Source organism: Thamnophis sirtalis, unplaced genomic scaffold (genome assembly GCF_051295495.1).
Source record: "Thamnophis sirtalis isolate CommonGarterSnake01/CBP01778 unplaced genomic scaffold, rThaSir2_p1.2 scaffold_4, whole genome shotgun sequence".
In the NCBI taxonomy this organism is placed as follows: domain Eukaryota; kingdom Metazoa; phylum Chordata; class Lepidosauria; order Squamata; family Natricidae; genus Thamnophis; species Thamnophis sirtalis.
In genome coordinates this window covers 60,979,566-61,005,596 of record NW_028261384.1, presented here as the reverse complement: position 1 = coordinate 61,005,596, position 26,031 = coordinate 60,979,566, and the positions used below count along the sequence as shown (strand labels likewise).

At 43.3% G+C, this 26,031-nt stretch overlaps 1 protein-coding gene across 6 annotated transcripts in view; it reads left to right on the top strand.

Moving 5' to 3' along the window:
• CLASP2 (cytoplasmic linker associated protein 2) overlaps positions 1-26,031 on the top strand; it is a 345,278-nt gene that overhangs the window by 93,635 nt on the left and 225,612 nt on the right. For all 6 annotated transcript variants that reach the window (XM_087713011.1, XM_087713007.1, XM_087713006.1 and 3 more), the window contains exon 6: positions 4,706-4,803. In XM_087713011.1, coding sequence (XP_087569137.1) covers positions 4,706-4,803 — 98 coding nt within the window. The remainder of the gene's footprint in view (positions 1-4,705; positions 4,804-26,031) is intronic.

Here is a 26,031-nt window from a genome sequence, read left to right as displayed (position 1 = left end):
TGCAATAAGGGCGGCAAAATGCAAACATTTCGCCGCCCGTATTGCCACGAGATAGGCTCTGATATAGGCTCTCATCAGTGCTCGGTCTGACTCAGATTTACTGGCCCTCCAGCGGCGCTCTAGGCATCTCTTTTGGCGCTTCATCTCCCGGAGTTCCTCGGTAAACCAAGGAGCCCTCCTGGATCTGCTGCCTCGGAGAGGTCGCAAAGGCGCAATCCGGTTTAGAGTCCCCGCCGCCGCTGTATTCCAAACAGCGACTAAGGACTCCACCGGATTGTGGACGATAGTGTCAGGTATTTCTCCAAGCGCCGTCTGAAATCCCATAGGGTCCATCAGGCGCCTGGGGCGGAACCACCTAATCGGTTTCCCCTCCCTACAGTGGGGGATTGGTTTCCGAAAGTCAAGCCTCAGTAGGAAGTGATCAGACCATGACAAGGGCAAGGTTTTAATGCCCTTCAACTCTAGATCACATCTCCACTGCTCCGAAAGAAATACGAGGTCAAGTGTGTGACCAGCTGAATGAGTCGAACCCCGAATTACTTGGGTCAAGTCCATTGCTGTCATGGAAGGCATGAACTCCTGCGCCCCGTCAGAGCGTTCACCAAGTGTAGGCAGGTTGAAATCCCCCAGAGCCATAAGCCTGGGGAACTCTACCGCCAACTCGGCTACTGACTCGAGGAGCGAGGGGAGGGCTGTTGTAACGCTGTTGGGAGGTAGGTACGTTAGCAACAAACCCACTTGACCACCAAGGTCCAACTTCATCAACAAGGACTCACACCCGACAAGCTCCGGAGCAGGGATCCTACGAGGAACTAAAGACCTTCGGACGATGACAGCCACTCCCCCACCCCTTTACTGGGGTCGTGGCTGATGAAGCACCTGAAATCCTTCTGGGCACATTTCAGTGAGGGGGACTCCTCCCTCCGTGCCCAGCCAGGTTTCAGTAATACATGCCAGGTCTGCCCCCTCGTCTAAAATTAGGTCCCGGACAAGGGGAGCTTTGTGAACCACAGACCTGGCATTTAGCAACAACAGCCTGAGACCAGGGCCCCGACAGTTCTCGCCATCTGGCCCTGGAGTGGAACTAGCAGGGCCGGAAGGAGGGATCTCTGTGATGTAGCGAACCCTCCTTCCCCGGTAATGGCTAGCCCTGAAGTTCCCATCGTACCTGCCCCTCCCCATAGTGACCGTAATGCTCCGGCCCACCCCCGCAACCATAGACCCCATAACCCCTCCCACAGCCTCCGCACCATCTAGCAGGCGATTTTTATCACTCATTCTGGGATGGGAGGTAGGCCTGGGCCCCCTACCACTTCTGCAATAGCACTCAGTGGAGAAGGCACCAGGCTGTACTCTCAATCCTCTCATACACACACAGCCACTCATCCATGCATTCCCCACGTATATTAATTAAACACAAAAAATACAACAATATGAGGTTAAAAAGGTGGGTACAAACATCAGCCAGGCATACCATTCACACTACATTCCTAAAAATTCGCGGAGCACTGCGCTAGTGCGATGTAAGACAATGATGTGCAGATGGAGGGCGAGCTGCTCCGCTCTTCTCCCCTCCTCTGTTCCCCAGAAGAACTTCCAAGGCCACAGGTCCAGAGTCAATGGTGTGCAAAGTGTATATTCTGTATAAAATTGTTTATCTTTGGTTACAAAACTTTTGTGCATCTTTTCTATAGTCCTCACTTACAATTTATATAAAATCTTACATTATCAATCTAGTATATATGTATAAATTATTATCATTGTTAATCATTTATTTCACTATAACTATTATTACTTCATTTTATGCGTAATATTCTAAATTTAAATAAATTTAAATTAATTTTCATTATAGCATTTCATTACATTATCCTGTATCCATCCAATTGTAGTACAGTCTTTTATTTCTTGCCATTTGTAGTATTTGTCTTCTAATTACTTTCTTGGTAGATCTTATATGGACTTCTCTTGGCAACTTGTTTTTCACTGCTTATCTTGTAAAGACTCAAAAACCCTCATCTGTTCCTTTCATCAACTTCCCTTTGATTATCACCTATGCTTCTGTCAGAATTTCTATCATTACTTCTGCCAAATTTTCTCCCTTTTCTTCTTCTATATTCTGGAATCTGAGGTAAAATTCTGATCTATTGATCTCCCATTCCAATATTCCACTCTTGTCTTTTTCAACCACGCTCAATCTGCTGGCAATAACTCCAATTTTCTTATCTCTTTTTGCATCTTTTTCTTCAATTTTTGAAATCTATCCTCATATTTCATCATCATTTGGTAAATATTCTCAATTTTTTCATCTGCTTTTCCTGTTCTTTGTTCAATATTCTCTGTTCTCTTTTCAATGTTCTCTGTTCTCACTTTTATTTTTTGAATTTCTTTCATAATATCTGCAATGTCACTTCCTTTTCTTTTTTGTGCTGCAACATCATCTGTATTGATCTTTTCCTCCAGATAGTAAATATTGCCACTATATAGAATCCAAGACTTTTTAATTAAGTTCCAAACAAGTTCACTGCAATCTTCTTCCTTTCAACTCCAAACTTTCTTTTCACTCCAGTCCAGCTGGAGTACTGATAGTACCCCAGAGGAGCACCTGTATAAACAATCCGTGCTCATCCTGCTATCATTTTCAATAAACAAGCTCAGAGTCCTTGAAATGTAATACCAGCTCTTAGTTTGTACAAGATTATCAAATGTTCCAAGAAAGAAAGAAAAACAATGTTTCCAAGCTTCTAAGTGGCAGTGCTACTTCTTTTCCTCTACTTTTAATTCCCTCTTTATGTTCCAAACTTAAGGGGAAGAAAGAAACATTTAAAAAAAGAAAATGCAACAGAGTATTGAAAAAAGAAAAAGAAAGTCTTAAACAATAAGCATTAAAAAAAGAAAAAAAGAGAAAAAAACAGTCCAGTTTTTTAAAAAAGAAGCATTTGTAAACATTCCAGCAATAAAAGGATTAAGGAAAAATAACACGCTAAATTTGATTCAGGTTTAATCTCGCCGCTTGACCTCTTCTGTCTTCAATTTCAACTTTATTTTTGATCTTTTAGGGTAATCTCTAATAATAAAAATTATCTCACCAATTCAACACACTTTCTCTCCAGCTTTCCTTTCATTCTGGAGCTGTCCCAACTTTCACCAGCTTTAATGGCTGCTTCTCAGTCGCCGGAAAAAAAGGGTTTCTCCTGGATCTACCAGGGACTTTACAATGTCCCCGGGATCAGCAGGATGTGCACTTCTCTATCACCGTCTCTACAGGATAGTTTAGGTCCAAAAGGACTGACCAGCAGCAGAGATATTGACGGTGATCTTGGAGCTTCAAAGTCGCATGTCGTATCGTCGTGACGTCAGCGCCGCCTCCCAAGATAATTGAGACAACTTATTGCCATTGTGTTTTTCATATATATGCCTTTTCATAGTCATTGAAAGCCATGCACAGAGGCATGGTGTACTCATTGCCTTTCAATGACTTGCTGGATGTGATCCATTGTGCTGTAACCACTTTTGAATCCTGCCTGCTCCTTTGACTGTGTATTACTTAATGTTCTCAATATTATTTTTGCTATTTTCTTGATGAAAACCGTGTGGATGACTGAAAGACTGAAAGACTGGATGATAGTTCTTTCAATCATCTTGGGGCTCTTTCTTGTATGTAAGAATCACTTCAGCAATTTCCCCTGCAATAGGTATTTTTTCTTCTCTGAAGCATCTCAAATATAGTTTTGCTAGTATCTTGGGTAAATTGACTTCCAGGTTTCAGCATTTCAGTTTCTAAGTAATCAGTCACAAGTTGAGGATTATGGCATATTGGATTATCACCATGAATATGTGAAGAGAACTGGAACTGTCATTCTTATTTTGGATTATTTTGTAATTGGTGTCATTTTCTTTGGATGGAATTCACTGTGGATTGATGGCCCTATCAGAATTGGACAAATTGTTGTTTTTAAATATAACTTGTCTTTTACAGTGAATCTTTTAAATTTTATACTTTTGCTGTACATCTAGTTTATAGTGTAAACTGCCAAAAATCCATGGTAGATTTGGAAGGTTTTAAATATGATATATAAGTAAAATAAGATGCAGTGGGTATTATAATTACACTTAAATACGGCATGATTTGATCAGTGATATTACAGTAATAATGATACAAAGCATGTTTTCAGCAAATAAAGGTAACTATTTTCTTTGCACTATATACTTTTATGGAGGAATCATATCTGTCTAGTGCAGATAGGTAGTCCTCACCTTATAACAGTTCATTTAATGATGGTTTGAAGTTACGATGCCACTGAAAAAGTGACTTATGACTATTTTTCATAACTACAACTGTTGCAGCATCCTCATGGTTACATGATCAAGATTCAGATGCTTGTCAACTGACTCATATTTATGATAATTGTAATGTCTTGAGGTTATGTACTCACCTTTTGCGACCTCCTGACAAGCAGTATCAGCGAGGAAACCAGATTCACTTAATAATCTTATAACTAACTTAACAACTGCAATGATTCATTTCAAACTGAGACAAGAAAGGTTGTAAATTGGGCAAAACTCAATTAACTAATGTCTCACTGAGCGATATAAATTTGGGATATTAAATTTATCAATATTAATTGGGTTCTTAAGTCGAGCACTACAAAGACAGCTTATTTTAATATCTTTGAGATTTGTTGATGAGCATCTTTCATGTTCACAGGTGAGAGATGCTGCAATTGTGGCACTTATGGAGATTTACAAACATGTAGGAGAAAAAGTAAGAGTGGATCTTAACAAGAGAGGAATTCCTGCTGCAAGGTGAGTTTAATACTTGTCCTAAAGGCTATTAATATTACTTAATATATATTATTATGATTTCATGAGATTTTATTCTCAAGATAGTATAAAGGTTTTTTGGGAAGTCAGTTGACCTAACATAGTGCCTGAAGACAATATTAATATACTGTAGGTCAAAAAACAATGCCATCCTATTTGCTAGTTTGTGGTTGAAAGTAAAATCTAAAATTAAAATGCCTATATGAAATATTGGAAAGTTCTAATGGAAAAGTTCTAGTTAGATTATTCTAATAACCTAATAAAATTCATTTTCCCTGAGAAGAATACCTTTATACATTAGAAACAATGTTGAACAATTTCATTAAGCTTTTTTCTCTTTTGCCATGAAAAGCCAACTACTGATTCTATAGTACATTTTCAGTCCCAAATGTAGATGTATGATAAATTAAAGCATGTTTATTTTCTGTATCCAATTTTGAGAACTGTCTGGGGATGAATTATATTCTAGTTTTATTTATTTCAATTTCCATTCACTTTGGAGGCATAAATAAAGCAACAATATGCTTATGCTTAAGTACTTTAAACCTTGTAAAAGTAGAGTTATAAGCTATTATAAAGGAATTAAGTCCATAAGTATCTACATTGTAAGCGTGGCATGACAAAATCACGCTCCACTAAAGCGCGCCCGATTAAACCGCGTCACTGACGTCATCAGCAGGGCGACAACAGCGACCGCGGAGAAAAAAGGGTGCTTTAAATAGTGCTTTGAAAGCAAGCCGATTCAAGTTAAGGTAACGGTTAGGTTTAGGGTTAGGTTTAGGGTTAGGTTAAGGGTTAGGGATAGGGTTAGGGTTAGGGTTAGGGTTAGGTTAAGGGTTAGGTTAAGGGTTAGGTTTAGGGTTAGGTTAAGGGTTAGGTTTAGGGTTAGGTTTAGGATTAGGTTTAGGGGGGTTAGGTTTAGGTTTAGGGGTTAATTTTAGCTTTAGCGTTTACAGCTTTTTTCGTCGTGCTGTGATGATGTCAGCGGTTTCGTCGAGCGCACTTTAGTCGAACGCGGTTTTGTGGTGGAACCCATTGTAAGTAATAGTTGATATTTGCTGTCAAGAATTCTTGCTTAGCATCCATAATCAGTCTACTGGATTCAGACAGTTAAACTAATCAGGGATATGACCCTATATGTAGTATGACATATCAGAGTCAAATCATATCAGCATTGTGAAAAAAAATTACGATAAATGCAGATTGACTTATTTAACAACATTTAACAACAATCCAAAATTACAAACAGAGTTTCAATCGGGAACAATAAATTCAGGTAACGAAGGGAGCAAGTGTTCTTTTTTTCTTTTTGGAGGGACACTCTACAAATATACAGTATTTACTCTCCTCGGGAGTTAGAACTGGGTCGGAGACAGCAGAAAGGATTGTTTCGGAACAGTTGGAGGGCTCTTTAACCCACCCCCCTCTATTTTGTCTTTGCCCCGGGGCCTGCTGTGATTACTGAGGGTGATTGATCAAACAGACAGTGATACTGAGGAGAGGGTGATACCTAGTGGATTATAAATTTGAACAATGAAGACTGATGCAAGAGAAGTAACTGTGACACAAGCTGGATATATGTACATACATACATACATACACATACACACATACATACATACATACATACAGTGGGACAAAAAAGTATTTAGTCAGCCACCAATTGTGCAAATTCTCCCACTTAAAAAGATGAGAGAGGCCTGTAATTGACATCATAGGTAGACCTCAACTATGAGAGACAAAATGAGAAAACAAATCCAGACAATCACATTGTCTGTTTTGGAAAGAAGTTTTTTGCAAATTATGGTGGAAAATAAGTATTTGGTCACCTACAAACAAGCAAGATTTCTGGCTCTCACAGACCTGTAACTTCTTCTTTAAGAGGCTCCTCTGTCCTCCACTCATTACCTGTATTAATGGCACCTTAGTTAAGGTTTTTTTTGTTTTCTTTTGGTTTCATAGTCCATTTTTTATCCACTGTTGCATTATAATCCCCAATTAAGCAAACATTTTCTTATATTAGTTCATTTATTTTGTTGTGTAGTTTTCTATAGAATTCCTCTTGCTTCTGATTTGGTGCATATATCACTATTAATAATATCGGTTTTTCCGTTATCTCTAATTCAATCATTAGAATCCTGCCTTCTTCATCAGAGTACACTGCTTAACCAAAAATTAACCAAATTTTTTTTTGAGATGGCAATGGAATATAAACAACATGATATTTGGAGAGAAAGCACAAAACAAGAAAGCAATATACCTTTTATTCGAACCCCCACCAGTCCTTATCAAGAATTGACATGGCCTGGATATCATCTGGTCTATGTAATCAATTAGAGGAAATTGAAATTGAAGCAAATGAATGGGCAGATCATAACCCAATAAAATTAATATGGAAAGGCCAAAAAAGAAGAAAAAGATGGATGATGAACTCAAATATTGTAAATGAAATAGAATATACTGGAGAAATGCTGGAGAAAGAATTAAAACTATTCTTTAGAATAAATAAAAAAGACACCCCAATTCAAATTCTCTGGGATACTATGAAAGCATACACAAGAGGTCTCACAATTGCCTACATTGCAAAAAAAAAAAAAAAGAACAACAAGAATGTATGCAAAAAGAACTTAAGGAAGCTGAAGATGAATTAAAGAAAGACCCAAAGAATAAAATTAAAAAAGAAAAAAAGAGAGATTATAAAACATAAGATCAGCTTAATAACTCAAAAAGAATTAGCACAGAAAATTAAAGCGGCCAAACAAAATTATTTTGAATAAGCCAACAAACCTGGACAATGGTTGGCATACAGATTAAAGAATGAAAGAGAAAAAAAGATGATATACCAACTAAAAGATGATGAGGGAAAAATTCAATATAAAGTGGAAGAAAAGAAGCATATTATTCATAAATACTTCGCAAAACTATATGCACAAGATAGTGTGGAGGAAACTAAGATAAAACAATATTTAAACACAGAAAAGATAACCCCAATCTCAAAAGAACAAAGGGAGGCTATAAACAGAATTAAACAGGTTTTAAATGAACGAATACACCAGGGCAAAAAAGGATTTTTACCTCACAGACACATTAAAAATAATACGAGAGTCATGCAAGACATAACAGAATATTACGAGGCGCATCCAGAAAAGCAAATGGTACTGGTTTTCCTTGATGCACAAAAAACATTCGATACTGCAATTTGGAAATTTATAATAACACAATTAGATAGGATGAAATTCGGAGAAAAATTTACAAAAATGATAGAAAAAATTTATAACAGTTAGACAGCCAAAGTTCTGATGAACAGAGAACTAACAGAGAAGATTGAAATAAAAAAGGGAGTTAGACAGGGATGCCCCCTCTCTCCTTTGCTATTTATATTAACTCTGGAAATATTATTAAATGAAATTAGGAAGGACCAGGGAATAAAAGATTTAAGATTCAAAAATGAAGAATATAAGATCTAAGCCTATGCCGATGACTTAGTGTTTGTTCTAGAAGATCCATTAGAATCCAGTCTGAAATTAATTGAAAAATTAGAATATGGCAAAGTGGCAGGATTAAAAATCAATAAAGGGAAAACAAAAATGATAACCAAGAATATGACAAAAGAAGAGGAATTGGAATTAGCAGCTAGAATGCAAATAACCAAGAAAGTGAAATACTTGGGGATCTGGGTGTCGGCAAAATGTTCTACAATTAAAGATGATAATTACGATAAACTAGTGACACAAATAAAGAAAGATTTAGAAAGCTAGAAAAATATTCAGCTATCACTAATGGGATGCATAACCACAATTAAAATGAATATTTTACCAAGAATTTTATTTTTGTTGCAAGCCATACCTATCAATCAGTGACGTGCAGTGAAATTTATGGCTGGTGAGGCACTGACACAGTGGTGGTTTCAATTTTTTTTAGACTTGTGGACTTCAACTCCCAGAATTCCAGAGCCAGGCATGTTCAGTTCCAATTTAAAGCGACAGCATTTGTTTTTCTCCTTTGTGAAAGAAGTTTCCTTCTTTCTTTTTCTTTTTCTTCTCCCTTCCCCTCCTTCCTCCCTCTCTCCCTCCCTCCCCCTCTCTCAAACACACACACAGAAGTTGGATTAGACTATCTCTCCTACCCCCTTCCCTCTCTCATTCACTCTTTCTCAAACACACACACCACATAAACACACACACACAGATGGATTGGAGGGAGAGCACCATCGAGGAGACCACAGGAGGAGGCAGGAAGCCAGTCAAAGAGCCATACTGGAGCACATATACTTTCCCCCAGCCCCAGAAGGATCCAGCCCAGCTTCACTGATTACAGGTTTGAAAAGGCAACTTGGCTTTGCCTGCAATAAAACTACACTTGGGGAGGGAGAGCACAAGCGAGCCAGGGTCCTTCCCTCCAGCCTTTGCCCAAAGCCCCGCACCAGGAAGATGAAGTTTGAATTCCTCCCCCTCCCTCTGACCCACACGTACCTTTTCCAGCTGTTTCAGAGAGGATTTCAACTCTGTCTTGCCTCGGGTCCTCTGAAGAAGCCCCGCCCAAATGAGCGCCCTCTACTATGAGGCAGGAGAACTGCGTGCCTCACATAGGTCAGGAATTTTTAGGCTTTTAACCCTTGCTTAACTCTGCTCGAGTGATCATAAAACGCCTAAAGTCAGACTAGATGAGGCACACAGTTATCCTGCCTCATAGTAGAGAGCACTTTTTTAGAGGCTTTTTTAAACAGTTAAGCAGAGTCATCCATGGTGAGGCAGCAACTAGCTCAGTCTGACCTCAGCTCTCGCCTTTTTCCTTTTACATTTTTTTTCTTTTCATGATGACGGTGGTGAGGCTGTGCCTCACTTGCCTCACCTGACTGCATGTCACTGCTATCAATCCAGGTAAATTTTTATTTCAAGAATTAAACAAAATAACCACTAGGTTCATCTGGCAAGGACGAAAAGCGAGGATCAAACTAAAGTCAATGCAAGTCAGCAAGGAGAGGGAAGGTTTAGCATTACCAAATTGGGAATTATATACATTAGCAGTAACAATAACATGGGTGAATGATTGGATAGAGCTAAAGAATAAAAGAATTCTGATCTTAGAAGGCAATGATTTGCAAGCAGGTTGGCACACATTCCTATGGGATGATAAAAATAAACACACACTTTCAAAAACATCTAATTAGAAAAGCGCTATTGCAAAACTGGCTCAAACTTTTAAAAAATCCATTATGTGAAAATCCCGAACTGACTATCCCCGACCGAAAGGACGATCCATCCAAATTTTATAGATATGAACAAAATGCTAAGATACAGGGACTTAATTAACGGACAGGGAAGTTTAAAAACAATTGAAGAATTGGCAGAAAAAAACATGACTAACCTACTTGCAAATCAAAACTAAATACAATAATGATACTAAATTATATGGTATTGAAATGGAACCACACGAATTGGATAAAATAATTCAAAGCTCAGATAGAAAGTTGATAGAGAGAATATATAAATTTCTCCTGAAGTATAAACTGGAAGAAAAAATCGTGAAAGAACAAATGATAAAATGGGCACAGAACTTTGGCTATAATATTGAACTAGACAAATGGGGAAAATTTTGGGGAACAAACTTAAAAATGACATTATCAGTTGCATACAAGGAAAACCAATACAAAATGTTTTATAGATGGCACCTGGCACCAACAAGGTTAGCTAAATCTCAAAATCCCAAAATGTTGGCAATGTGAATCAATAAACGGAACATATTACCACTTATGTTGGATTTGTGAGATGGCTAAAAAATTTTTGGAAAAGGATCAAAAATTGGCTAGAGGCAATAACAGGAGACAAAATAGATTGGAAATTCAAAGGTTTTTTACTAAGAATAATGACTGCAAAATATAAAAAAGAAATTCAGTATTTAATTTTACATACAATTACAGTGGTGAGGATTGCCTTCGCTCAAAAATGGAAAAGCAAATTAATTCCAAGCGAAGATGAAATAATAAGAAAGGTGATGGACTGTGTGAAAATGGATAAATTAACAAAAGAAATCCAGGGAAAAGAAGAAATAGAATACTACCAGATATGGGATAAATGGTATAGGTGGATGGAGGAAAGAAACAAGGATCAATGAAGGAAGCCAATAAAGCCCAAAAATAGTAGTTAAGGAGAATTAACACATATATATGCATCCAAGAGGTTTAAATTTACTAGAGGTAATCAGCCAATATAGCAGACAGATGAGTAAAATAAGAGGGTTAAGAATGGTGAAATGCAAATGAAATATACTAGAAGGGGAAATAATATAAGGAGAATGGTATTGATTGGCAATTGCTATTAGAAAGAACAGGAAGTTCCTGTTCATGTCATATTGTGTAAATGTGGTATACGTCTAAGTTTTGTGGGTATGTATTTTGCATGTTTGTAAATAAATAAATAAAAAAAATTACAACAGTCTCAGAAAGGATACTTCACAGCTCATAAAGCATTTTGGTCATTGCAAAATGTTGCAACCCCATCGCTACCCTAGGTCATGTAATTATAATCTGGATGCTTGGATGCTGTATGCACTTATGATAGTTTGCCAAGCATCCTGCAATCATGTGATCGCCATTTAGCAATCTTTTCTGCCAACTTCCTCAGAAAGCCAATGGGAAAGCCAGCAGAGAAGATTGCATGCTGTAGCTTGCTAAGAGGACTGTCTTATGTCTTGGCTCTGGCTGAAAGAACTGTTGCCTGATGGGAGTTTCACTACTTTGATAGTATGTAGAAATGGAGCTCAAATCCCCAAAATGTCAGTTCCTCATCCTGTCAGAGGGGTTTCATTCCAGACATGGAGGAGAACTCCTTTGGATGGGTCAGGCTCCATTTCTATACCTTGTTGAAGAAGTCCTCTTTTGTACATGCAGGGAAGCTGAACACCTTCAGAAGGCAGTTCTTTAAGCTAGTCTCCAGAAATGAGAGGAAGTTGAAATCCAAACAGGGCCATTGTTTGCTCGTCTCCCCCCCTCCCCTGAACACTCTACAAGCCTAAGGGCTATTCATACCCTCTTTTCTTTTTAAAGGGCCCGTTTTCATGAAATATGGGCCATTCCTGGGAGGTTTGCAGAGTGCAAAAACTTTTTTCTTTTTAAATTTGCCTCTTCAAAACATTACTGTGTCTTATACTCCAAAAATACGGTAGTCTGAGCAGAAAGTATTCCCAACTTAGATTCTTCACATCACAAGAGGATTTTCATCTCACTAGAGGAGAAGGCAGGAGTCCCCACATCTGTGACTCCAGAAATTCGGTTGCTCATGGGTGTGCAGGTTCCCAGTACTCTGATAAGGCCTGCAACCACCATTTTTCCAGTCGGGACCCTGGCAGCACTGGATCTACGACCTAATTACTCAGACTGTTCTCCGGCAACTGTGGCTTTTCTATGGTGCTGGGAGAGTCGGTTCGCCTCTCTTGCACCAATTTTAAAAGACCATCCACTGTCGTGAAGGCCTGCTGCATCCTACGTGTGCTGCCTGCCATGTAACCATTAGTGTGTGTGTGTTGGTCCATTTGCATGTGGCCACGCTCTCCGCAGTCCGACTACTGGCCGAAGGCTATTCCAGAGTCACTGCCCAATCACTCGGGTTACACTCTGAGGCTTGTGTTTTCATCTGTGACATCAATGATCGTCGAAAGGGTTTTTTCCACTCTTTTTTTGCAACAGTGCCATTTTGGGCAAGTGTGCAGGCCCTCCCGGGAGTGCTGGATTGCCGCCATCTCCCACACCTTCCTAGCTGCCTGTTTGGCAGTAGCAGCACCAATCAAGGTGTTTTCTTTCAGCAGGGATGGCTGATCACTCCATATCAGACAGCAGCATGCAAGAGGAAACTTCTCCCAGGCAATTGCCTGGGGTACCTGCTCCTGGGGTGGACAGAGCAGCCACTAGAAGGACCACAGACAGGAGCAGGGCAAGAGTACATTCATCCAGAGCAGCTTCTGCAGTTGCGGACAGGGACACTAAAAGGTGTCAAAGAAGCAATTCTCCAAAGCAACAAGACAGGGAGAGGCCAGCAGTTAGCCACCCACTTCAGAGATGGAGTCCTTTCCTCTTCAGCCACAGCCCCAGTCATTGAGGCAGGGCAGGACTGGTCGCCAGATGGTACCACTGAGCTGCAAAGTTATCAAGCAGTAGGCTATATTCCAAATCTAAACTCTTGGGCCTGCTTAACGACCACAGGATTGGGCTTGCTCCTATGACTTAGGCGCGTGGCTCCTGAAGCCACTTTCACCACCACTGCAGCAGGACTCCGCTCAGGGGACAGATCTACTGCAGTCATCATCTCACTTAGCCAGGGCGGGTGTGGAGCTTGCTTCTATGACCATGCACTCAGCGCAGGAAGCCTCCTAAACGCCAATGTCTGTGGGGCTATACCCAGGGGCCTGCGAGGGGATAGGCCTCACTCAAGATATTTGTGCCCTGATATCTCAGACTATATCACAGGAGATAGAGGCAAAGTTGCCACGGAGGGCCCATCCTTACAGCCTACAGGAAGTGGGCCAAGCACATTTGGGACCTTCACAGGGCCTCTTTCTCCACGTAGAGAGGATTCATTCATGGGGGAGGAAGAACTGGGTGATCAGGAATTTTCAGAGGACAAGGGCCTGGCCCCAGACTAGTCCACCTTCTCAGGACTTTTCCGGCCGGCCTTGTTCAAGCCACTTCTTTACAAGGCCAAGACATCAGTCAACATGGGCATGACAGAGGCTGAGACTTCCCTGGGTCTGGATCCTACTCAACAGCTTTTCTCAGAGCCTGTTCCTGAACAGGAGGTGATACCAACCCCCAAATTATTCATGGGTGTCATAGAGTGACATTGGAACCAACATTGGTTCTTTGGCTGCACCCAATAACAATGACCGGAGAATGTACAGCTCTGGTCCTGAATTGGAAGAGTTCCTGCAGGTCCCAGTGGTAGACGCTCTCATAGCCACTCTAGTCTCTTCCGCCATCCTTCCTTCAGATTTTTTGGAGGGCTTGAAGGCAGAGGACTGAAAGGCATTGATGACTCTCTACAAAATGCATCAGATGGCTGATACAGGCAGCTACTTGGTGCGGCTTCGCCAATTACTGGGAAGACTGCCACCTGATGACACATGGCTGCACCAAGATGTAAACAGATTGGTGGCAGCCATGGAGTTCTCTTCTGACGCAACCCTCAATGCAGCCAAGTTTGCCTCCAGGGCTATGGTGGCTAATGTAACTTCCTGACACCTTCTTTGGCTCCACCATTGGAAGGCAGACATGCACTCCAAATGGCACCTAGCCTCAGCTCCCTTTAGGGGAGGTAATCTCTTTGGAGAGTCACTAGATCCCATTCTAGTGGAGAGTAGGGACAAAAGGAAGGTGCTGCCATATTTATATCAGCATATGGACCACAGGACTCTGCCTTATTTTCACCAGCAGTTCTTTCATGCGACGAACCCCAGGTTCATTGCCCCCCCAATATCAGCAGGACTATTCCCAGGGGAATGAAAGGTTACGGACAGGTCTGGGTTTCGCAACAGAGGTAGACAGCAACCTCAAACCAAGCAGCCATTTTGAGGATCTGGCACCAGGCTTTTGCAGGGCCAAATGACTCTCTAGTAACCCTTCCTATTGGTGGTCGATTAAAATTATTCGCAAACGAATGGGAGGCGATCACCAGGGATGCATGGGTGTTGCAAACAGTGAGGCTAGGACTCATGCTAAAATTTCTTACCAGCCCTCGGAGACATTTCGTCAGGTGCCCTGTTCCCAAGTGCCAAGAGGAGTCTTATGGATACCGAGCTCCAACACCTATTGGACATCCTTGCCATTGAGACGGTTCCATCAGGGCAGGAGGGACTGGGATTCTATTCAATTATATTCCTAGTCCTGAAGAATTTGGGAGTGGGTGGGTGGAGAACGATTCTAGATTTGAAAAAGCTCAGTATCCATTTGGCATACAAATGCTTCAAAATGCAATCTCTACAATCCATCCTGGGATGCATTCAACAAGGAGACCTACTAACATCTGTAGACATCAAGGAGGCCTATCTTCATGTGAACATCCATCCATCCCACAGATGGTTCCTGAGGTTTTATTTCGCAGGGTGCCACTACCAGTACAGGTCCTGCTGTTTGGCCTATCATTGCCCCCCTAAGACCTTCACGAAGTTGTTGGCAGCTGTGGCAACTTACCTCTGATCCCTGCCCATCAGAATACAATGCTACCTCGAAGACATTTTGATCCAATCGTCCTCTCTGCTTCAGACAAGTCGAGATTTTCACATCACAATCCAGATCCTTCCGCAACACAGGTTTTCAATGAACCTGGACAAGAGTCATCTGATACTTTCCACCAGTCTATTCCACCTGAGGGCAGTGATAAATACTGAGACCTGCAAATGTCTACCACTCCCAGGAATGGCGCTCTAGCTTCCAGTCATTAGTGAACCAACTCTGAACACAGCGGTCAGTACCTTTGGTGGTTCTTTCCCAACTCCTGGGAAAAATGATTTCCTGCATAGACATCATTCCATCGCCACGGCTGCACGTGCAGACTGTACAATGGTTCCTGCTCTCATACCAGCAGGCCAGCAGCAACAGCTCCAATGCTAGGGTTTGGGTGCCAATGTAGGTTTCTCCTCTCCCTGAAGTGGTGGACCTCCCCTGCCCTGCAAAAGGAATGCCTGTTCAGAGAACCAGACCCCATCACAATAACTTCTGATGCCATTCTCTTCGGAGTCCACAGCAGCTATTGAACAACATAAACTGCTGCCCGCCTAGTGCTTCGACGGTTCCAGGGACTGGTTGTGGGCTGCCACATCCTGATCCTCACTGACAATGTGGCCACAAAGGTCCACATCAATTACCAGGGGGGCACCAAGTCCCTCGTGCTTGAGTTGGAGAGACTGGCTCTATGGGCGGAGATACATACTCTTTCCATCAGGGAGGAGCATATATCCAGAATCGCGAATGTGCAGGCAGATTTGTTGAGCAAGTCCACCATGGACCATTCAGAGTGGCGCCTTCACCCGGACCTGTTCAAGAACTGTCCTGGAGATTTGGTCAACCGACAGTGGACTTATTTGCTCATCTGACAAACACTCAATTACCAAGGTTTTTCTCCAGGTTTGCGGTATGGAGGCAGAGGGAGTCAATGCTCTCCACAGCTTTTGGCCTCAGGACTGTTGTACGTCTTCCCTCCTCTTGCCCTTATATCAAGGGTCATTGGAAGGTGCTAGGGGAGAGCATGGAGGTCCTCCTTGTCGCTCCCCTGTGGCCAAGATGTCCCTGGTATGCAGACCTGGTCAACCTCTTGGTATCCTGGCCCTAGAGAATTCCCGACGACAGGATATCCCTCACCCAGGGGGCACTGCTACACCCGGAACCTCAGTTAGCCATCTGAAAGGGACATCCTCAGAAGGGACAAACTCTCCAGGAAGGTCATTCAGGCTATCCAGACGGCCAGAGGACCTTCCACTATCCGGATATATAATGCCCCATGCATTGCTTTTTGCAGATGGTGCCGAATAGGACTTATCAATCCTCTCTCAGCATTGGTTCTGCAGATCCTGGACTTCTTGTGCTGAAGGGTGTAGATAGTCATACCCTTGCTCATCATCCAAGGGTACACAGTTTTCTAAAGTGGGCAGCCAACCTGAGGCCTCCTGTGGTATATCGGTACCCCACTTGGGACCTCTCCATAGTGTTGCAAACCCTTGCCTCTACCCCATTCAAGTCGTTGCGGTCTATTAGCCTTCAGATATTGACTTTCAAGGTCGCCTTCCTCATGGCCATTACCTCGTCCAGGAGGATCTTGGAGCTGGTGGTCCATAGGGATCGGTCCGCAGGGATCTCTGCATTTTTCACCCAGACAGAGTTGTCCTACGGCTGGATCCCTAATTCCTTCCTAAAGTAAACTCCTGATTCCATGGGGTCTAGGAGATTATCCGCCCAGACTTCTGTCCGTGGCCTACTCATCCTCTAGAGAGGAAATGGCACCATCTGGATGTCAGGAGGTTCTCTCCGTAGGTACAACAGCTTCCTCCCGAAAGATGAATCCATGCATCCATGGGCAGGAACTGATTCCATCCACCATAGGCTCATGGTTGAAGGCCTATAAACATCAGGCCACACTTTCACCTAACCTCAGGCTTCAATCGAAGAGATCTGCAGAGCGGCAACATGGTCCTTCCTGTCATCCTTCATCAAACATTACAAACTGGACATATTTGCCTTGCCCAGGCGTCCTTTGGGAGACGAGTACTACAGAGGGTTCATTCTGCTTCCAGGACCCTGGACCTGCCTGCCTCCCACCCTTGAGGCATTAAGCTTTGGTATATCCCATGCTTGGATTCTCCAAGCAGTGCACAAGAAATGGAACTTTGTTGTTACCTGATATGTTCTTTCTCTGTATACTGTCAGAAAATCCAAACCCACCCTAGTGATCATTCTGGTCCAGGGTCAGGAGAGAATTTTTACCTTCACTGATTCCATCTCTACTGAACGTCTACACCTTTATTGAAAAAACTGAGCTCAGTCAAGCAGAGGAGGCGTGGTCAAGACTTTTTCTAACTCAGTCTAGGCAAATAGGCAGGAGTTAACCGATGCTTGGATTCTCCCGCAGTGCACAGAGAAAGAATGTATCAGGTAAGACCAACATTTATTTAAGGATCACTTCACATAACAATCAAGAGTCTAATACCATAAATAAAGTAAAATATGTCCAGTCCCATAAATTGAAGACTATTTATATGCTCTCAGTGGCCTTCGATACCATCGACCATGGTATTCTTCTGCGACGGCTGGAGGAGGTGGGAGTGGGAGGCACTGTTTTATGGTGGTTCTCCTCCTACCTCTCCGACAGGTCGCAGTCGGTGTTAGTCGGAGGACAGAGGTCGACTTCTAGGCCCCTCAATTATGGGGTGCCACAGATGTCGGTCCTGTCCCCCCTCCTATTTAACATCTACATGAAGCCACTGCATGAGATCATTTGCCGGCACGGGATTAAATATCACCAGTACGCGGACAACACTCAGTTGTATCTGTCCACCTCGTGCCAACTCAGCGAAGCAGTGGAAGTGATGTGCCAGTGCCTGGAAGCTGTTAGGGTCTGGATGGGAGCGAACAAACTCGCGCTCAATCCTGACAAGACCCAATGACTGTGGATGCTGTCCCCTAAGGACAGTCCATCTAGTCTGTCTTTAAGCCTGGGAGGAGAAAATTTGCTCCCCTCAGAGAGGGTCTGCAACTTGGGGGTCCTCCTGGACCCGCAGCTGACTTTGGAACATTACCTGTCGGCTGTTACCAGGGGGGCCTTTGCCCACGTTTGCCTGCTGCACCAGTTGCGGCCCTATTTGGACCGGGAGGCACTTCAGACAGTCACTCACGCCCTCGTCATCTCAAGACTGGATTACTGTAATGCGCTCTACTTGGGGCTGCCCCTGAAAAGTGTTCGGAGACTACAATTAGTCCAGAATTCAGCCGCGCGAGCAATTTTGGGTGTACCAAGGTACACCCATACTACACCTATCCTCCGCGAGTTGCACTGTTTTCCCATCGGTCTCCGAGCACGATTCAAGGTGCTGGTTATCACCTTTAAAGCCCTACATGGCCTAGGACCTGGATACCTGCGAGACCGTCTTCTGCCACATACCTCCCTTAGACCAATAAGATCACACAGGATGGGCCTTCTCCGGGTGCCTTCAGCGGGACAATGCCGGCTGACCACACCTAGCAGTAGGGCCTTCTCTGTTGCCGCTCCGGCCCTATGGAATGAGCTGCCCCCAGAGATCCGGGTCCTACATACTCTCGTGTCCTTTTGCAAAGCTATTAAAACCTGGCTTTTCCGGCAGGCCTGGGGCTGTTGACCTCTTGATTGAGGTCCGGCCCCTCTCTGATTGGGTGTATGTTGTGCTTTTTCTTAACTTTGTTGTGTCTCATTGTTTTAATTCTTTTTAATAATTTTTCATTTCTGTAAGCCTCCCGGAGTCCTTCAGGATTGGGCAGCCTAGAAATTCAATAAATGAAAAATCAATAAATTAAATCTTGAATTTCACTCTAATGCTACTTCGGAGAATAGACCAGGGTTGTCTTTTAATTATTATCCCAACTCAAATTAAGTCAAACCCACTGGACTGTATGACCCAGGCTAACAGATATTATTGTAAAGTATTCATATTCATGTTGTAGAAATCAGAAAGTCTATTCATATTATAAATGTAAACTTTGAATAATTGAAAACTATGGAGATCAATTTCAGAATTTCAGAAGAAAGTACAGTCATGTGAAAAAGAAAGTACATCATGTTATCAATTCCAAAATGGAGAAGCCATGTGTGAAAAACTAAGTACATTCTTACTGCTTTCAAAGGAATAAAGAGGCTAAGTAGCAGCCAGGTGCTGCTAATTTAGTGCTCTTGATCAATTGGTCACCAGCAAGTGTGACTAATTTTATAAAAGCCAAAGTTAGCGGATCTAGGAGGGACCCTTTTTTTACTGAGGAACTCAGGGAGATGAAGCGCCAAAAGAGAGGTCTTGAGCGGAATTTATGGATTGAGTTTCAACTTGTCACGCCTGAGGGAGTGGACAAGGCCATGGGAGTGGTGAGTGCCTCCACTTGTATACTGGACCCGTGCCCCTCCTGGCTGGTCGCGAACAGCAGGGAGGTGACACGTGGCTGGATCCAGACGATAGTTAACACCTCTTTCTGGGAGGGATCCTTCCCGCTCCTTCTAAAGGCTGCGGTGGTGAGACCCCTCCCGAAGAAGCCGTCTTTGGATCCAGCCATCTTGAGTAACTACCGTCCAGTTTCCAACCTCCCCTTTGTTGGGAAGGTTGTTGAGAAAGTGGTGGCCTTTCAACTGCGACGGTCCTTGGATGAAACCGATTATCTGGATTCCTTTCAGTTTGGATTCAGGCCTGGCTACAGCACAGAAACTGCTTTGGTCGCGCTGATCGATGATCTCTGGAGAGCCAGGGATAGGGGCCATGCCTCTATCCTAGTGCTCCTTGACCTCTCAGTGGCCTTCGATACCATCGACCATGGTATCCTTCTGCGGCGGTTGCGGGAGGTGGGAATGGGAGGCACCGTCCTTTGGTGGTTCTCCTCCTACCTCTCGGGCAGGTCGCAGTCGGTGTTGGTCGGAGGGCAGAGATCGACCCCTAGGCCCCTCAACTATGGGGTGCCACAGGGTTCGGTCCTGTCCCCCCTCCTATTTAATATCTACATGAAGCCACTGGGTGAGATCATATGTCGGCATGGGATAAAATACCACCAATATGCGGACGATACGCAGCTGTATCTGTCCACCCCATGCCAACCCAGTGAAGAAGTGATGTGTCAGTGCCTGGAGGCTGTCAGGGTCTGGATGGGAATGAACAAGCTTGCACTCAATCCCGACAAGGCTGAGTGGCTATTGATACTCCCTCCCAAAAATTGGCCATTTACTCCATCTCTCAGGCTGGGGAGTGAAATTATTCGCCCCTCAGAAAGGGTTTGCAATTTGGGAGTCCTCCTGGACCCGCAGCTGACTTTAGAACATCACCTGTCGGCTGTGACCAGGGGGGCATTTGCCCAGGTTCGCCTGGTGCACCAATTGCGACCCTACCTGGACCGGGAGGCACTTCAGACAGTCACTCACGCCCTTGTGACCTCAAGACTGGACTACTGTAACGTGCTGTACATGGGGCTGCCCTTGAAGAGTATTCGGAGACTTCAGCTTGTCCAGAATGCAGCCGCGCGAGTGATTGTGGGTGCACCTCAGTACACCCACATTACACCTATCCTCCGCGAGCTGCACTGGCTGCCCACTGGGCTCCGGACTCGCTTCAAGGTGCTAGTCGTTACTTTTAAAGCCCTATTGTACCTGGGTATTTGAGAGACCGCCTCCTGCCAATTACCTCCCTATGACCTATTAGATCCCACAGACTAGGCCTCCTCCGAATTCCATCTGCCAGCCAGTGTCGGCTGGCAATTCCCTGGGGGAGGGCCTTCTCTGTGGCTGCTCCGGCCCTCTGGAACGATCTCCCCGTTGAGATCCGGACCCTCACCACCCTTCCAGCTTTCCGCAAAGCCACGAAGACCTGGTTGTTCAGGCAGGCCTGGGGCTGATGAATTTCCAGCTCCACTTGAATGATGCGATTGTTGTGTATTTTAATTTGTTTGTCATTTTAATTTGTTTGTTTTTATTTTCCTATTTGTATCCCCTTCTCCCCTTGGTTGTTAGCTGCCCTGAGTCCCTCGGGAATAGGGTGGCATACAAATTGAATAAACTACAACTAAACTACAACTAGGTTTGAGTTTGCTGGTGTTCAGCATTGAGATGTATGTTAACATGCTGCCAAAGAGGAAATACATCAGACATGATCTTAGAGAATCAATTGTTGCTGCCCATCAATCTGGGAATGGTTAAAAGGCTATTTCCAAAGAATTTAAAATCCATCATTTTATAATGAGGAAGATTATTCACGTGAAAAATATTCAAGACGTCAATCTTCCCAACTGAATGAACGTGAATGTCCCAGCAAATTCACAAGGCATTTTTTTCTGCAATGCTCAAAAATTTTCAAAAAAATCCAAGGGTTACATCTCAGACTCTACAAACATCACTTAGCATCTTAAAGTTCATAATAAGACAATTAGAAAAAGGATGAAGTATGGTTTGTTTGGAAAAGTTGTTGGAATAAACATCTTCTTTATAAAAAGAACATGGCAGCATGGCTTGGGTTTGCAAAGTTACAAACCAAATGTGCCTGACATATCACAAGACTTCTGGAATTCTTTGGACATATGAGACCAAAGTAAAGATGTTTGGCCATAATGCACAGTGCTATATTTGGTGAAAACCAAACACAAACATTTCATACCAATTGTCAAGCACAGTGGTGGAGAGATGATGATTTAGTCTTGTTTTGCAGCTACAGGACTGGGCACCTTGCAATCATTGAGTCAACCATGAATAATAGTTTATCAAAGTATTCTAGAGTCAAATGTGAGGCCATCTGACAGCTAAAATGTGACTGACCTTGGGTCATGCAAGACAGTGATGCCCAGCACACCAGAAAATGTCTTGAAACCTCTGCACCTGACTGGAACTGGATGTGTGGAACTGCCAGCATGGCAATGAAAGATTGGACCATGTGATGGACTTGTGGGTGTGAGGGCAAGATCATGAACTTTAACTTGGGTGGGGAAAACTGAGAAGCTTCAGATTCAGGTTTTCCCAGATGTACCAGCATGGCTCTCTTAATAAATTGGAACTTTGAGCAGTACTTTGCTTTGGACTCTGATTTAATTTTGGATGTTATCTGGAACGCTGACAATATATCTATTTGCGCTTTTGCACAAGCACAGGCCCTCCTCCTCACTTATCCAAGTCCTAGCCAGAGGTACAGACACTGCCAAGTCTGGGTCCAAAGACGATTCAAAGAGTAGGTGGGCTTGAAGACCCGTTTTATTTATTTCCCGAAGTCCTTGATTTGTTCAAGTAATACTGTGGACGTTGTGGAGGATTTCCCATATTGATGAGGCCCAATTTTTTTTGTCTGATTCAGATTCAGTTTCCTTAAAGACATGAGTCCTTCTTAAGTACTTTCCCTGAGTGTGCTAGACTCAGACTTGCTAGTCTCTGTCCCTCAGCCTAGTTGAGGATATGGGTATTTGTGGATGAGTGTGTGCGTGCGTATGTGTATGTGAAAGAGCAAATAGATATACATTGTAACAAGTAAAGTTTGCTGTTATTTTAAATTCACTGAATCTTCAACGCTTTGTATTATATCTTACATTATTCGACAGTATAGTCATTGAAATTAATCTGGTACATTGGGTGGAGGGTTATGTGGATTTTCTTCAAAGTTTATTCAGAAATTGTTGATATTTTTAAGTGTATCCTTAGTATTTTCGCTGGTAAAATGTAAAGATTGTTATTTCACATTGTTAGCTCATATTAACACTATATATAGAATGTTTTCAAGGTTAAGAAATATGAACCTATTGGCTAGTGCTAATCCTGTATGCCTGTTCTCTAATATACAAAATTGCATGGTGAAACATGGGAAACTTGCTAATCTGTAGTTTACGTGTACTATATGTTTGAAAATGTATAGGTAGTTCTCGAAGTACAGTTATAATGAAGCCTGCCTATTATGATCATAATGTTAACTGAATCATGTTAAATGAACGAGTCCCATCCCTCCTCTCCCCAATACATAATCAAATGTATGGGTCATTAAGTGTGCAGGGATAATGAAGACTTTGTGGGGGGGCTAGTTCAGCTGCCTCTAGCCACTCAAGACCTTCCCCCATCTACTGAAGTATCTCATGCTCACTTTCCACCCCTGGGGGTCCCTATGGCTGCTTTGGCCTTCACCACACCAACTCCCTATTAACAATTGTTCACTTACCTTTTGAAGATTTCCAAAGCTCCAAAACAGACTGGGCCACATAGCAGAAAAGCGGATGAATTTTTCTCAGAACTGGGCAAGCTGGGGCTTTTTTTTTTTTTTTAGATCTCACATTTTTATGCACCCCTTTTTTGCAAAAGATGGACTCGTCTGTGAGAACTATCACATCCCTGTAGGCCTCCTTTGGTTCCAGCCTGGGCAGCAGCGCAGGCATCATCTGTGTGATGCTGGGTAATTATTCAAATGAGTCACTTTGGGGATTATAACCTGAAAGCTAGTTTTGACTGGAGGAGGAGGCAGGTTGTGGGTAATCACCCACAGCTGGCCAGAGCCCTTCACAGCAGCACTGTTGCCAGGGATGGCCGAGCCCTTTGTAGCGAGCCAGGTCAGTATAGCTGATGGGAGCCCTACACTCTCCGCATTTGCTTGCCTCTGGTGAGTCCAGTTCGGAAGAGGAAGAGGAGTTGCAACTGACCCAGAAGGCAGGCCAGGGGCTGAGGATGATGCTGTCTCAGGCCCTTCAGGCATTGAAGGAGATGGTCAACCAGACGGAGAGCTGCCTGCCTTCACAGACACTGGAGGATCAGCTACTAACTGGCAGTGGTGCTGATAGGCCGCTGATCTCTGATGAGGAACTGCTGTCTACTCCACTTAATTCAAGGGCAAGGAGAGTGAAGCATAGGCAAGCCCAGAGGGTTGCAAGGCTACTCAGGAGAAGGTTGCCCCACCCCTCCTCACAAGAAACACCTGGAGGGGAGTAACATAAGGAGAAGCCATGGAGAGTTAATCTTTGCCAGGAACAATTGTTTTGCTTTGGCTTACACTTGGCTTCAACTCGTGCCTGTTGCTGTTTGCCTTACCTCACTTGGAAGATTGCTCTTAACATTTTGTTTTGGACCCACCTTTTTCTTATGGCCTGTGTTTGGCCTTTACTTCACTGTACCCCTTTGAATTATTTTCTGCCTGGGACCTGTTTCTTGTCCTTGTCTTGTGCCCAGACTCTGCCTTGTGGATTGTACTTGGAATCCTGGATCTTGTCCCATGAGCAGACTTCTACTCTGTGGGCTTTGTATTGTTGGGACTGAGGGGGGCTGCCTTCAGAGTAGTGTGGGGATAGCCTTACCAGTCATTGGAGGATCATTGACTGGAACATTTATTGAGAGAAATAAAGAACTCTCTAGAGGCATGCCTTGCCTTGACCATCTGAGTCATAACATGGTGCTTTGGTTGCTAGAACATGGGCTGAGCTCTCTGGCAGCAGAGAGCAGGCATCCCCATAGCTATCGTGATCCCCATGAAAGGCCCATCCCTCAGGCGAACCTCAATGTCCGTGGCTGTGTTTTTATCCACTAGATCTCTCCTGTGACAAATCAAGCTCAAGCACCACATTTCTTCTGCTACACCTCACCAATTGCACTGCCTAGAGACTCAAAGAGATAAAGATCTTGGCTTTCCCTGGAGACAGTGCTGCTACGAGGGGCTTGGTTCTCCAGCTGCCAGTCTGATTACCCACCCACATCCCCCCGCCTCCTCCTGCCAAAACTAGCTTTTGGGCTACAATCCCCAAAGTCATTCATTTAAGTCAGAAACCCAGCAGTACAGAGAGGGCACCTGCAGCGGTGCCTAAGCTGGGACCAAAGGAGGCCTATGAAATCTTGCATTCTCACAGACAATTCTATCTGTGTGCAGAAAGGTTCCTATAGCAGTGATGTCATAACTTTGAACTGTTACTAAGTGGACAATGTTCCTTCTAAGCTGCGCAGCTGTGGGGCCACGCACGTAACAAGAAAACACTGTGCAGAAGTTTCAAACTGCCGCACAGTGTTTTTTAATGTCTTAAAATATAACTGAAAATATTCCCCCTCCCTCCCTTCTCTCTACACCGAACTCTCTCCTCCATCTGGTGAGGAAGACTCTGCCTGGAGACCGATGACGCTGCAGAAGGGAGAATTCCCTTTGGTCCTCTGGGCCTTCGCTGGTTCCTGGGAAAACGCGATTTGCTGGTTGTAGCCTGCGTTTCTCTGCACATCCAGGGTTTCTCAGGCATTGCGTTGTCTGAAGCCCCATTCTGGCTCAACAGCCTTTCTGCGATCCCTTCGCTTTGCGGAGAGAGGGAAGCAGTGTGGAGTTGGACTGCCTGATCCAAAGGGGTCCATGGGATCTTGATTTTTGAGCAGTACCAATCCATTCCACTCTTTCCTTTCCCTTTCTGTCCTTCTATCTTCCTTTCCTTTCTCCTTTCCTTTCTCCTTTCCTTTCCTTATTTCCTTTTCCCTTCTTTTTCCTTTTCCCTTACCTTCCCTTTCCCTCCATTTTTCATCTTTCCTTTCTTCTTTTCCATTTCCTTTCCTTCTTCCCTAATTTCTCTTCCATTTCCTTTCTCTTTTCCTTTCCTTTCTTTTTCCCATTTCCTTTCTTTTTTTTCCTTTCCTTCCCCCTTCCTTTCCTTCCTGAGGGTCTGAGGGAGAGGGAAGAGACCCTTTTCCTCCTTGCCCCCCTCCCCAACATCTGCTCTGATGGCAATTATGGCTAAAAAAAAATTCAGGTGCTCAGGCATGAAAATGTGCCGCTCAAACACTATACTTTTCTGCACACACTAAAAAAAATTAGAGGGAACATTGTAAGTGGACTGTCATAACTTGAGGATTACCTTAAAAGTTTATAATTCTATATGCATCTACCTTGTGCAATATCACCTAAATTTAGAGAAGGCTTTGATATGCAAACTAGGTCTAGAGCATATTCAGAGTAAAAAAGAAATATACTGTATATGCACAACAAAATTCATCTCCTGATCAAACTCAACAGTGAATTATATTTCCC